The sequence below is a fragment of the Protopterus annectens genome, chromosome 14.part0, assembly GCF_019279795.1.
Source record: "Protopterus annectens isolate FY-2018-M chromosome 14.part0, PAN1.0, whole genome shotgun sequence".
In the NCBI taxonomy this organism is placed as follows: domain Eukaryota; kingdom Metazoa; phylum Chordata; order Ceratodontiformes; family Protopteridae; genus Protopterus; species Protopterus annectens.
In genome coordinates this window covers 270,418,437-270,433,436 of record NC_056748.1, presented here as the reverse complement: position 1 = coordinate 270,433,436, position 15,000 = coordinate 270,418,437, and the positions used below count along the sequence as shown (strand labels likewise).

At 41.0% G+C, this 15,000-nt stretch overlaps 1 protein-coding gene across 2 annotated transcripts in view; it reads left to right on the top strand.

Moving 5' to 3' along the window:
* PRDX3 (peroxiredoxin 3) overlaps positions 1-15,000 on the top strand; it is a 223,465-nt gene that overhangs the window by 91,432 nt on the left and 117,033 nt on the right. For both annotated transcript variants that reach the window (XM_044055983.1, XM_044055984.1), the window contains exons 3-4: positions 8,133-8,274; positions 9,514-9,649. In XM_044055983.1, the coding sequence (XP_043911918.1) occupies positions 8,133-8,274; positions 9,514-9,649 (278 nt within the window). The remainder of the gene's footprint in view (positions 1-8,132; positions 8,275-9,513; positions 9,650-15,000) is intronic.

Below are 15,000 nucleotides of genomic sequence, written 5' to 3'. Positions count from 1 at the left end.
AAGCCAGAATGCTCTCAGCATAGCAGTGGTAAGAGCAGGAGTTAATTGGAACCAGCTTAAACCGAAATGTAAAACTGTGGTAAGGGCAGGAGCAATCCTCTGAAGAGGAAATGAATCCTGCAAGGATAACTGATGCCATGAGCTGCTGTCACATCAGATTCTCACAGAACAAGAAGTCTGACCAGGTTTTTTGACCAGTGCACTTGGCAGTAATTTACGAGATAGTCATTTTAAATGTATGTTAAGACCTCTAATCGCATTGCACCAGATTCCTCCACCAGGGTGACGAGTAAAAGCAAAATATAAGATGATCAGTCCTACTTCTGCGGTTACCTTTCTTAGACTCTGTGGACTGTTTCCTGCCCAGGAAACAACTGGCCACTTTCAAAAAGCTCTTGCATCCCCCCTGCCCCCTTAGTTCTGATTCATTGATTGACTGCTGTTCTTCCTTGGGATTAGTTGGACTGAACCTTTCTTCAGTACTTTCTTGCTGTCTTGAAGTAGCATCTCTTGGGATTCACGGGAGCGGAAATTTCGCCAGAAGTATAGCTCTTGGCTGTTAAGTTACTGTTAGGATCCCCTCTGATCTCCCTCCTCCTTCAAATTTATCTTGCACTGGAACTCCTTAGAAAAGACAAAATATTTAAACTGTTCAGAATATTTAAACTGTTCAGAAAAAGTAATTGGTGTCAGAGTTCTTTACCTTGGCTAGAAAGACATTACAGGCATTAAAACCTGGAACACAGAAGCCATTGTAGGTGGGCTTCTCAGTTAAGAAACTGGATCTGATGATTCTGAGATTGATAGTGAGCTTCTATAGATTCCCATGCCCAACTGTTGCAAAGAAAATTTTAACTATCCTACTGTGGAAGTTTCTTTTAGTCACTTGCTGCAGTGAATGAGGTGTATTTATGGAATCCAGTGTTCTCCTTGAAATGAGGCAGTACTGTTGCAAATGGATATATTTTATTCTTCTATCCCTCTTGTATCTCTAACCATGGAGGATGTTGAATTTTGCATTGTTTCAGGGTGAGTACAGGCAGTCAGGCTTTAAAAAATGCATGTAAACTGTATAAGGCACCTGTGGCTAACAAACGTCTTTCTCCCCTTTCATCTGATCCAGCTGCCCTGCCAACTGATACTCTTATTGGCAGCAGGCTGCTCTTGTACACTAACCCTTCACTTAGTGACAAAAAGATAAAATTCTGGGCTGTATAGTTAACAATATTTTCTACTTTAGTCTTTAGAGTTCTGAATTAGCAGACATACAAGTGGAAATTTTATCCTGTGACATACGGACAGGCTTCCACTCTCCTCCTATAGAAGATGTTTTAACCCTTTACTGGGTATCCAAAGTATGCTTTGTGCAGATACTGTCAAGGGCTGCTGCAGCAACAAAGTTGAAAGTATGCTTTTGTACATGTTTGAAAATTACACCCTGCTTTATGCTTTAGACAAGGAGGTATTGTTTAGCTCATGTGCTACCCAAGTCATGAAACAATATGATAGGAAAATTGGTTCAAGGAGATGTGTACCCAGGTTTAAATATTTTATAGACCTCCCTATTAACCAAAAAAGGTCCAATAAAACCAGTCTCCAACCACAAAAAAGAGATGGCCTGAGGGTAATAAAAAAAGGGTCCTTTTCAGAAAAAGGGACAGCTCAACAGTACAGTGACTGACTATGCCAGCATTCTGTATCATCCATGTCTCCCAGCCAATACCTTTACAAACCTGGCCTCAGTATTCCCTTTCTGAAAAGATTCTGACTCTTGCCTATTACAAACATTGCAGGAGGGTTACAGATGACAGTGGATACAAAAGCATCCTTTCAGGAGAAATATCCCCACCCTGTGACCCAAATTGATTATTTTCTTCTGGTTTTTCAGTATTTGCATGCCCAAGGAATTGCAAAAGCAGCGTCTGTAAGTCAAAGGGGCAAAGGCTTCTATTCCAGAATGGTTCTGATACCAAAGGAAAAAGCCTTTTGGAGAGCAGTGCTAGATTCAGTTCTAAATCTGTATGTGAAAGTTTCAAAGATAAAATTGTTGTCCAAACAAAGCCTGTTACTGAGACTTTGGGTATTGGCAAAAGTGTGGCTTTGTAGACCACAACTCTAACTTGGTTTTAAAAGTGTTCTTTTTGAGCAGTTTTTTTTTCTTTTTTTTTTTTTTGTGTTTAATGCAGCTTTACCATCGCTTTAGTTTATTTTAATTTTGGTATTTAAAATTAGTCTGGTGCTGTAGATTTAATAACAGCTAGGCACATTTTATAGGTAGATTGTTTTGCATAAGTTGACCTTGACTAAAATTTTGCTTTTGCTATGACAAAGGTTGTTAAAATACAGCAGCTCCTTCATACTTGCAGGACTTCACAGCTGTATTAGAGCTCATCTCTTTTATATGCACCCCTAGCAGTGCAGAAGGGGTTGATGCTGCTTGCTGGTTAAACTTCAGCTTGCTTATCTGCTGTCAGCACTGCCACTGGAAGATAAGAAATGATAAGATAGGGAGTGTGCTATATTGAAGGCACAAGGCCAGCTGTACTGTTCAGGTATATTTTAGTTGCAGACTGCGGTGGTGGTGCTGCGGTAGCGTTGTCGCCTCACAGTAAGACGTTGACCTGTTTGATTCTCAGCTAGAGCGTTTTCTGTGTGGAGACGTGCGTGAATGGGTGTACCTTCGTTGAAGGTTGTGCGTCAGGGCCGGCAACTCGGCACATAAAAATCTACTGCCAATCATTAGCGGACTGGAGTTCCGCTGTGGTGACCCCTAACCGGGAAAAGCCGAAAGACACAACACATGTGCATGTATACTGCAAACTGGTTCTTTACAAACCTAGTGATGTCAGACTGAACAGCAGTCTTGAAATACTGCATTATCTCTTTTCTCTATTTTAAAATTCATTGCATTCTGCCATTGTGAAAAGTCCCTTGATTTTGAGATGGCTAAATGTCCATTAGACTAGAATGAGTCCATAAAAGAAAAATATGTAGATTCTGTGGTGATTTCCCAATTCTCTGGTTGTCACGACTCTAGTATTAGGAAAATGCAAATTTGTATTCTAGTCATTATGGACTCTTAGTTCAAAGTTCACTTTGCTTTGTAAAGGTTGTGTCCTAGTCCAGTCTCTCTGGTCGTGCTTCTTCAGGATGACTAGTATCTTTATTCATGGTGATTCTCTTGTTTATTAATGTGCCTGTAATTGCCACATATATGTTCCGTCAGCAAGGAGGAGTTTGGCCTGGCTGTTCAGTAATTTATATTTAGGATGCATTTTGGACCTACAGTGGCTTCCAGTCGAAGACTCTTATTGAATTCTGTTAAATGACTCTCTGCATGCCTGTAATAATAAAATGCCTGTCTTATAGCAGCCGTAGATCTGGTTAAGTCTTGCCTTTTCTGCCATCTGTTTCTATAGAATTGCACTGATGTTTGTCAGTTATGTGGTTATTCTTGATCCTGTATTGCAGGAGAGATAATGAAACTTTATTTTCAGCACCAGGTACCAACTCTTGTCATTTTCATGCTATCTTTGAAAATCTGAGCACATCTTCCAAACCACTCGTTGCAGAATACCTTGTTGCAGTAGTGCAATGAAGCATTTCATTATGCTTAAAACACAATGCTTTTGCAGCAGTTTGAATACCATGGTCTGTGATTTATGTGCTTTGTTAAAACTCGTATGCGTCAAATAATGGTGTTTGTATTCTGTCTTGTGGCTTAATTTGACTTTAAATTTAGTATGATTTAACTTCAGTTGTGCGTCTGACCATTTCAGCTTTGCATCCTGTACAGTGATGAATATTCATGAATTTACTTGCAAAGTTAGTATGCAGCCTTCTACAAATGCAGTAGAGTTTAGTGTATTGTTCCATCTGACATGGTACACATTTTTAACACTTACCCACTTTCATGCTGGTGTCCCCAGAGTCTCAATGCTGGGATGTCTAATACTACTTGTTTTCCATAGGAGACTTTTGACTATTTTTTCTGTAAGAACAGTCTGCCTTTGCTTGATAATGCACGCCTACTTTTTGTTACTAGGTTTAATATCTGTAACTGGTCTTTTTATTGTAGCTGTCAATGCCAATCTTTAATGTTTATATACTTCCTATATTGTGTTACTTCAGTCATTTCTGGTAATGGGGTCTTCAGAGACCATCTGCAAAGAAATGCCCTTTTGACATTCTGTTTTCGGTATGAAAGTTGCAGGTTAATGAAATGTTAGCCCATCTTTGGGCACTTACTGCAGTGGTAGTCGAATATTAGCAAGATATTGAATTTTTTGCCTCAAAGTTGAGAGAGTTTACTATTTTCCTGCTAGCAGGGGTGTGTCAATCTACTCTACATAAACCAGCTTCTTTGCATAGTTCTTCAGTGCAGACTGATGCTTACTTTATTATTTTGAAAAACGCAGTTTGATTCCCATAGCAAAATTTTAACTTTTTTTTAAGTTAGGTCATGGACATTTCTGTAGTACCAGCTTGGTTTACGGCAGCCTGTTGTTACCATGCATTCATAAATTTTGATAGTCCGTTCCAGTGGAACATAATTGCAGCTCAGTCACTTTGCTTCACTGGACTAATTTTAGTCTTTCTGACTTACCATTTCTCTCATTTTGAAAGTCAAATGCTGAGTCGTGTATTAATTTTTGAAGAAAAAATTTAAATACCCGAATTAACAAAAATGGCAACTTTCATAACTGTCTCTTAAAATTCATTTCATTAAAACAGGGTGCTGAGGATGAATGCTCTGAGCTATTAGAGCTGCCTCCTGTACCAGAGGTTTAATGTTTCCTTTTAACTTCTATGTGCATAATATGTGGCTCTGATCTAGGGTCACACCTGAAAAGGCTTTACTTGATTAACTGCTTGACTGTTGCTGAAGTGTATATTTTTAATTAAAAATTGTTGGAGGGTGGTGTGGATTGAATTCTGCATGACACAAACAGGACTGAGCTATACTCTTGCTGCACCGTTTTCCCTTCTAGATTTTACAGAAGTACATGGGTGCCTTGATTTACACTGCACAAAGAAACCCTGCAGTGTGGGTTTTGTTCAGCTTTTTTTGATGCTTCTTAATGGGAAATCATTTTGTAACTTTTCTGCTTTCTTGGACACATCTGTAGTGCTAGGTTTAGATGTAGGGGAATAGAAGCAGAGCTCCCACGTCGAGGAACTGATCCTGTGGAAGAAGGGATTTATAAATCCCATTTGTGACAGTATTTCTGAATGCTGTAAGTGATTTGCAGGATACTGAAAGCTGGGACTGCTGTGCATGGAAACTGGTTAGCGGGAAAATATAGATACTTTTTTAATATGGGAGTTTCTGTAATTATGGATGCACATGGGTGTCTCCGTTTTCCTTGTTTGAAAAGTCTTTTCCTTGCATCTTTTTCTCAACCTTGTGTAGTTTTCTTCTTGAACTGCTTTACCTTTTCTAATTTTTTGGGTGGACAATGTGGGACTTTGTATAATCCAACATCTATGCTGACAAATGTTTTTGTCACTGTGGTACCCCTTATTTGAGTACCACTGCAGCTTCGACTTATTTTTTTTACACTGGAACCCTAAAATTTGGATGATTTTGCTTAATCGCAGTTAGTGTGATTTTTGAAGACCCTGAAGTACTTTTAGTTTGGTTGGGGTTATTTGGCTAGAACTCTTGGAAATGTTTTACTAATGATTGCAAGCAGGATGGTCATGTACACACACTTGTATACTTGTATATGTGCACACTATTTGTTCTAATTTCATTTTATTGCAGTTCTTGCCTCTGGACATGCTTTGTGGGGGATGGGATAAGACATCTTGGATGCCTTCATTCTAGTAACTCGGTTGAACTTCACAGGTCCTCCACTTAAGGTTGAGTGAGGGGATGGTTCCAGATTGGACAACTTCTAGCTAATTTTTGTTTTATTTTTTTTAATTGCACTTATCCACTACAGATGAGGAGAGGGACTGTGTATATATGTGTTATAAAATTCCTGTTTGGTATTTTCGTTTATTGGCGTTCTTTACAGACATTTTTTGGATTATTAGGAGTCCTGAATATAACCTCTGGATTACTAGGAGCTTTTTAGAGGTGCAACGACCTGCAACGGTGGTATTCATCAGTTTGTGGTTTTGTTTTTGAGTCGTGCACAGGGACTGTGTATATGACAGCCAGAAAGCTTTAAATGTGTGACAGTCCTGCAAGCAGTATTCCAACACCCACTGCTTTCTGTACCAGTGTCTTGTCACAGATTGCCAATACGTGGTGGTTGACCCTTTGGGGAAGGGTATATGACTGGGGCTCTCTTCTCCAGGCTGTATTTTGTGTGTGCCCTGTGTGTGTGTGCCCTGTGTGTGTGTGCCCTGTGTGTGTGTGCCCTGTGTGTGTGTGCCCTGTGTGTGTGTGCCCTGTGTGTGTGTGCCCTGTGTGTGTGTGCCCTGTGTGTGTGTGCCCTGTGTGTGTGTGCCCTGTGTGTGTGTGTGCCCTGTGTGTGTGTGTGCCCTGTGTGTGTGTGCCCTGTGTGTGTGTGCCCTGTGTGTGTGTGCCCTGTGTGTGTGTGTGCGTGTGTGTGCCCGTGTGTGCGTGTGTGCTCCCTAAGTATTGTAGTGCTATAGTTGACCACCTTCATTTGGTGGAGCACTAAACCTTTTGCCTTGCTTTTAACTTGGGTAGTTGATGCCAGTAAGTCTTAAAGTGCAGTTCTCCTTGCAAAGTTAATGTACAGAAGAATGTCTGTTTTGATTTTAATCCATTTTACCTGTTGTAATACCAGGAGCCTTACTTCACACTGTGCTGTTGCCTAATTTCCAGAGTGCCGGTTTTCTCCATTCCACTTAGAGCCATGCAGATGAAGTACCAGCAAACACACATTGCACACATGCTTTGCCACCCAGAATGCCACTCAGTTTTAAAATGTAGCTTTTTTTCCTTACTGCTCTTAGTTTCTGTACAGTCCTTGCCAGATGATGACTTGTGTGTTTTGTATTTCTCTTGGTCCATTGAGATTACCCCCATCCCAGAAAAAAAAAAAAAACTGTGTGTATGTTAATGTACACACAACTCTTCACAACTTTCTGAACCTAAATAAGGCCCTTGACTTGCATGTTTTCCTTGTTCCCCTCGTAAGAAAGTACTAGGTATCCTTGCATGCCCCTACCTAGTTGCAAGTTGCTTTACACTCCCAGACTGTAGCAGTGACTTTTTTTTTCTGTAGTAGAGCTTGTGTACAAACACAAACCAAAGTTCACTCTTTTTTTTTTATGTACACTTTCCTTTACCCTTTCTTGGCAACTCCAGCAACATCTGTCCTCCCTTCCCTTTCACCAGTCATGCCTCTCCTCTTCTCACATGGATGAACCCAATAGCTACATAATCCTATAGCTGGAGGCAGAAGACTGATACTGGTTTGGAGGACAAGTAGAGGAATCCACTGTAATGTGATGGCCTTTCAGAATTCCTAGAAGACAGTGACACGAGCAGTCATGATGCTTGGACCAGTTATCAGTTCAGTCCCCCATCACCTTATGTTACTTTGCAGATTACCAGTCTGCACCAGAGAGCAAACTGTAGAAAATCTCAAAGCTGTCTCTTGGAATATGAGAGTTGGTGGCTGCATTATTCTTACTTTACCACCCTTTCTGAACCAAATCTTGTTGCCAGCCTCTCTGACTGATTCCTTGCTTCTACCACACAATATTGGACTGCTTTCAGAATCTAATAGAACAAGAGTGCTTCTTTGCAGCATCATTAACTTCAGAACTGTTTTAAGCAGTGTGGTGACATATTTTTTCTTTTTTTTTTTTTGTTCCTATCTGGCTTTCATATAAACTTTTGTAAGATGTCTCAATGTTGGAAGTGTGTGTTGTACAAAGACCGTCCACCCAGACGTTAATCACTTTTTCTTCCTGCCTACGTATTGCTAACTTAAATGTGAGAAGACCGCATTAAAACTTTGCTGGGCTTCATTTACTTGCTGTTGTATAAAGCAGATTAAATTCTTCTGCACTAAGAAATGCTTGTCATGATGTCTTGCCTCTCCATTTTGTACTGTTAGAAGACATGTAGTGATTCAACTTTTACAATCTTAAGGTGACATCTGTTGTTCTAACTGCATGTTTGCTTTGCTCTGTACATGTAGGTTCTTCGTGCTTGGCTGCTGCTGTTACACAACATGCCCCAAATTTCAAAGGTACAGCTGTTATCAATGAAGAATTCAAGGAGATTTCCCTGGATACATTTAAGGGGAAATACCTTGTACTTTTCTTCTATCCTCTTGATTTGTAAGTATACAGCAAGTTTTTGAGGCTTTTACATTATAGCTTAGTGTGTTAAATCCTTGAATATTCTTGTTACTGCTGTTTGTAGTTTAACAAGTATAATATAAGTAGTTCTCTTGGCTGCCTCCTGTGTCCTGTACTTTGTGTGTCTGTGTGTTTTTTTGTTTTGTTTTGTTTTGTTTTTGTGGGGGGTTGTTGAATATGTTTTGCTGCTTTCACTTTATCAAAGAGGTAACTGTACCTGCCCCATTTCAATTTCCTTGGGCATTTTTCATAACATTCATCAACTTCTCTGTTAAAGATGTAACGATGAGCTGCAGGCTGTAGACAGAAGCTTTGTTAGGGGGTGAGGGGAAGCTACCCTGTGTACAGAATGTTAGTAGATGTGATTGGCAGAAGCAGATCCATTTTTTTTTTTTTTACAATACTGACATTTGAATGCTAGTATTGGGGCTTTTTTTTCCACTGAAGCTTTTTAGCACTCCATTTGTGGCAAGCATAAACTGTAGCATCTGCTTGCTACAAACAGAGCAAACAGTTTAAGTAAAGAAAAGCTGTCGCTCTGTCTGTGTGTCGCTCTGTCTGTGTGTCGCTCTGTCTGTGTGTCGCTCTGTCTGTGTGTCGCTCTGTCTGTGTGTCGCTCTGTCTGTGTGTCGCTCTGTCTGTGTGTCGCTCTGTCTGTGTGTCGCTCTGTCTGTGTGTCGCTCTGTCTGTGTGTCGCTCTGTCTGTGTGTCGCTCTGTCTGCTTAAGGTTGAGTGAGGGAATGATGCCAGATCGGACAGCCTGGACATCTGACTTTGATGCACTTTAATTGTTCAGGTTGAACACAAATTTCAGTAATGCTTCTTCAGTGTCCTTGCTTAAACAATGTTTTAAAGTTGTTGAGTCCTGCCCACATCTTGAGCCATTTTGTCTGTTTCAAGCCCTAACTGTAAAATTTTCTATCTCGCCATCTGGTAGTGTTTGGTGCCTCTTGTTAATTTTTGAATGCCGGTTTAGTCTCTGCCCATTACAGATGTCATTTCATCTATCCCAGCTGTAATTGCATCAAGTGTTCTTGAAGAACATGTAATGAGATCAGCGGTACCGTTGGGCCTAAAATACAGTATCCCCATATATAACAAAGGATGCTTTTTTTATACATTTCTTGAATCTCTTATTTTTCCTGTCTATGTTGAAGCATGTTTGTTTAACTTCATTGTATCTAGTTGTGCATATATGGACTGTCTTATCTTTTTTAGCACCTTCGTATGCCCAACAGAAATTATTGCTTACAGTCAGAAAGCCAAAGAGTTCCGTGATGTAAATTGTGAGGTTGTTGCTGTCTCAGTAGACTCTCACTTCAGCCATCTTGCTTGGATCAGAACATCTAGAAAGGTAAAGATGAAAAGTTTTTTATTGTAACTGTCTGTTTGTGGTGCCCTGTTTATGCACATTTAACACATTGAAGTCTACTGCCATTGTCTTACTTGCATCTAATAGCACAACACATTGAAGTCTACTGCCATTGTCTTACTTGCATCTAATAGCACACCAGCTAGTCGCACTGTGATTGGTCATCATAACCATTTATAGTCCAGAGTATAAGAAACGAGCCCAGCTGTGTGTCTCAGTGGGTTAGAACCCTAGCTGTAACCCATATGAACAGCTTGAATAGCAGATGGGTGCCAGAATAGCCAGGCAGAAAAGGGTGGGACCTCTTGTATCCCCACAAATCAGAGTCCTACGAACACTAGAGCTAGAGATCTGAACTTGATTCAACAAATATAACGCAGTGGAGAGAGAAAAAGCTGTTCTCTGGCTTCCTACTCCCTCTTCTCTGGAGTAGATTTTCTCTCCAGATAGAGCAGTATGACACACTATATCTTTAAGAAGGAACTGAAAAATCTGCTAGATATTCATAAATTCACCCCAGGTCTATCTGCTGTATTACCCCTTTCAAAGAAGGCAAGATCTAAGGGTTGGTATTGGCAAGGGGAGTATTTGGTCACAGCCCAGTTACAGTTGCCTTGTGCTTCATTTTCTGAAGTGTCTTCTAGCTCCATAAATCTTGGTTTTACCCAGTGCAGCCTGCTCATGTAGGCATGCACATTGCCAACTTTTGTATGACCGGGTGAGCTGTTATCTGCATTCCCAAGCTAGTCATGGTAAACTTCATGGGTGTGCATGGAACGCTGTTGTAATGATATGGGCGCCCACATCAACCAATCCGGATCATATTAACAGCAGGAAAAAGGCTTTATTGCAGGGATGCCAATGGGGGCACATGCACTAACATGATTGCTTTTGTAACAATATTATGATAAAATTCTTCTGTATACCTACTAAGCAGTAGCAGTTTGTTTGTTTTTTGAGGCAGCCTTGCACAAGGGAGCAGATAAGAATACAGACAAATGTACATAGATATATTGAAACTTTGTCCAAATATCCGGTATACTTTGCGTGGGTCAGATTTCATGGCACAATAACAGAGCACTCCAGTATAAACACAGCACCAGCATAGTCAGAACATTTTTACCTGCTAGGAGTGCTCCTTCAGACATCCATTTGGAGGTGTTTGTTCTAGGCTGGGCTGATTAAGTCCCATGTTTGGGAGAACTTTCCACTATTTATTTTTAGTTTTCTGAGGAAAACTGGTGTTTTTTCTGACCAAAACTTTGTCTGCTAAAAAAACTAAATATTTTGTGGGATTATTGCATTTCTAAAAGTTTCTGTATAAATGCTTATGTGAACTTTGTGTGTGTGTTTGTTTTGAATATATATATATATATATATATATATATATATATATATATATATATATATATATATATATACATACATACATACACACACACACACACACACACACACACACACACACTGTCACTTGTTCTGTTAGTTTACTGACTTGCCCAGGCTTTGATAGCTGCTCCACATGCTAGTTGAAAATGAGAACTCAAAGATGGCTCAGTTTTACCTTTCTTTGTCTTCAATAAGAAGAACATTGAAGTCTTTTGGTGTCCGACCAGTGGCTTTTATGCCTCGGGCACTGGTGTGTGACAATCCTTTGGATGCTCTTGGTTCCTCGGATCTCTCATGTTCTCTCTCCCTCACCACCCACCCTTCCCAGTCTGCCTGGTGTTGCACCTACAGCCCCCATGGAGCAGGTGATAGCCACGTCCCTTGGGGCTGTAAGATTGCCAGTGGAGTACCAGTTGTCTGCCTCAGTGGAAGATATAGGTGAAGGTTTTTTACTTAGCTGGGATAGGGAACCTGAATCTGGAATGAATATGCCCACTAATGGGCTGTCACCTTTCAAGAAAGTTTTCGAGGAAAAGTTGGACATAATGAGAAAATCTTGCCCCTTCTCTTCTGTTTCTATGGACAGGGAAGATTTACTAAGGAGTTCATAGGTTGGTACTAAGCTGTTGGCCCTAGGGCCTAAACAAGCCTAGCCATAACAATTCCCTGGATATTTCTTCCCACAATATTTACTTCCCTGGACCCCTGTCTAGCATGGCGGTGATCCCCGAGGTGAATTTCCTATCTCCCCATCCAATCATAAAGGTCCCATTTGAAGAGGGCCAAGGAGGCGCTCTACTTGACATGTATGGGCAGTCTATTCCAGAGTATGGGGAGTCTCTTGGTCAGGAACCTATCCCTCCAGCATGTTTTCTTTTATTGTGATGAGGTTTAGATCCGTGGAGCGTGTGGATCTGGGGGATTGGGATTTCTTTGTGGAGCATGTCCAACAGCTCAGGGTTTGACATGGCCTTGTATGTTAAGCAGAGATCGCCTCGGAGTAGAAGATATGCCACAGAGTATTTAGACTGTCAGCATAGGGCATCTGCTTTAGGCCTGTGATTCTTTTAGTGATGTAATTCTGCGGCCTTTCCAGTTGTTGCAGATGTCTTGTGAGGTGCATTCCAAATGGGGTATTGTACTGTATAATGGGTCTAATGAGGGGATGAGTACAGTGGGAAAATGACCTCCTTTTTTCTGGATGAAAAGCCCTTGGTGATGAGGTGTGCCACATTGACGGATTTCCTGACAGTTGTGGTGATGTGGTTATTGAAGGTGAGACCACTGTCAACCTGTGTCCCCAAGTTTCTTATCACACTTTCGGTGTTTAGTGTACTGCCACCTATGTGGTAATTCATGAGTACATGGTTTTTCCCAAAGGAGGTAACTATTCACTTCTTTGCACTGAGCTTGAGCCCATGGCTCTGGCACCAAGCATCTGTGTTTGTAAAGCCCTTTTGTAGAATATCCTCATAATTTGGGGATTCAATAATGGCTCCCAGTTTGCAGTCATCTGTGAGCTTTAAACAAGAGCAGTCCCAGGACTGAACTCTGAGGTACTCTATTTGTCTGGAGCTGGATTTGGAGTCTGTTACTTCTACAGTCTGGGTTTTGTCAGTAAGCCAGTTGGCAACCCATCGAGTGACGTAGGGATTTATGGCCAGCTTAGTAAGTTTATTTATGATTCCAGAGTGGAGGATCGTGTTGAAGGCCTTGGCGAGGTCCAGCTAGGCTGTGTGGACTGTCTTACCCTCGTACACAGCTCTGGAGATTGATTCGAAGAAGTCAGTCAGGTTCACGAGACGAGATCGGCCCTTTAGAAGACCAAACTGGGTGGGGTCCAGTGTTTGAAGGTTGCCAATGTCTTTGTTTATAAGTTCCATGATGATGCGTTCCATGCCCTTGCAGATCAGGCTCGTCAGACTGATGGGGACCCTAGGTGGATCCCCCTTGTGGAGTGGGATAAATGTAGCTGTGCGCCACTCAGTGGGCATGAAGCCTGAGGTGAAGCTATGATTAAACATGACACTTGGGTGAGGTGCCAGTTCATTTTGTAGTTCCTGTAGTACACAGCCCGGGATGTCATCTGGTCCCATGGATGCTGTGCTCTCTGCTTTTGGAGAGTGCAGTTTCTGCCTGTGTGGCAGTGATTACCAGAATTTGGCAATCTTTTGGTATTGAGATGGGCCCTTTAGGGTTTTTTTTTTTTTTGCTTACCACCTCTGTCAAAAGTTCCCCTCTTTCTGACTTCACTGTGAAACGCTGACATTGCAGGGCAGTGGCTGCACTTCTTAACCTGAGCAGTCAATTTAGAAATCCATTTTTCCTCTTGAAAAATTATTTTTCTTGTCTTTATCTAAGATAACATGAAATATATTCTTTGCATGTGTCTAAATTTTCAGCTGTTTCTCCTGTTTTACCCGACGATCGACCACCTGACCCTAAAGAAGTCTGATCCTAGATGCACATTTTCCAACCCTAAGTGGATCCAGGAGTAGTTTCTTTATCCAAAACTACTTCCACAAAACAGATAAATGCTGCTAACCCCCATACCCACTAAGGATTATGAATGTGTGTGTGTGTGACGGGGGGGGTTGACAAATTTGAGGAAGGGGTATATTTTGCCACATTTATTCTTGATTTTTTTAGACTGAGCTCCTGCCAAAATTCATTTTTAACCTTCCTCCTTTTTTAAGAAATACTTTTTCACGTGTTTAGTAACATAACAAGCGGATGTTGGTGTGCTTTTGATGCTGCAGGTTTTTTCACTACAGCTGCTGCTTCTGGGTCTCTAATGAGAAGATGGTCTTGGCTTCTTTCTCAAAGCCTTCCTGTAGATGTTAAAACTGAAATTCAAGGAAGATCTGTTTGGCCCTTCCTCCTGGGGCTTCGTCGTCCATTATGGTACGAGATTGTGGAAGATAAATGGGTTTAAATGCAGTTCAGAGTGGGTATTCTTCGTAATGGGAAATTGTCCCTCTGTCCCACAGGATTCCCCTTTGTCTTGTGAAGCAAGCCCATGTTTCTTCTCATTCTGCATCTAATGCTTGGACTGGGTGTAATAGATCCTGCAACATGGTCCTGGTTCCAAACAAGGAAGGATCCTGGAGGGCTGTGCTGAACTTATCCTTTCTAAGTCTGTTTTATCAAAAGATTCCAGTGTTCAGAATGTTTTCCTTTCATTCCCATTGCTAAGCAATTCATATGTTTAAGATGTCTGTGTCTGGCTTGCATCACTTTGTCTTAAATTTGGACTTTTCATGACACCAAAGGTATTCACAAAGGTGTATTTTAACTCCAGTAATTGCTTGTTGTAAATGTTAAGGCATTCACATCTTGCCATATTTGGACATTCTCTTTGCAGATTCCTCCAGCTGTTTAGAATCCTATTCAGGCTGGGTTTTCAGATCAATTTAACAAAAATCTTCTCTCATCCCTTCCCACAGAGTTGTATTTCTTGGCATGTCAGTTCTGCTCTGAGAAAAGACTTTCTCCAGACAAAATATAAATGTTTAATCACTTCCTTGGTGTCCATCCAAAGCCAGGTTATTTTCATGGAAACTTCTCAGTATTTTTTGGGGACATGGCATTGATGACTGTTGTGATTGCTTTGGCCAGGTTTCACTTAAGTTCTGGAATAGCTTAGGTCAGTATGGACTCTGCATCTTCATCCTTTGCATTTTTCAGATCCCTGTTTTTAGGATTTGTAAAAAGGGAAGATTTTCTGGTTAGTAGACAAGATCTATTGCAATCCAGGTCTACCATTCTCCCTTTTGACTCATTCCCAGTGTGGCACTACAGATTTATTAGATATGGAGTGGGGAGCAGTTTCCAAGTGGGTGAAAATACAAAGTTTGTAGAACTCTCCTCAGCAGCACACCCATCATCAGAGATGTTTGCTGTGATGAGTGTTTTGAAGCCTTAAATCATCTGTGTTCCCCAGC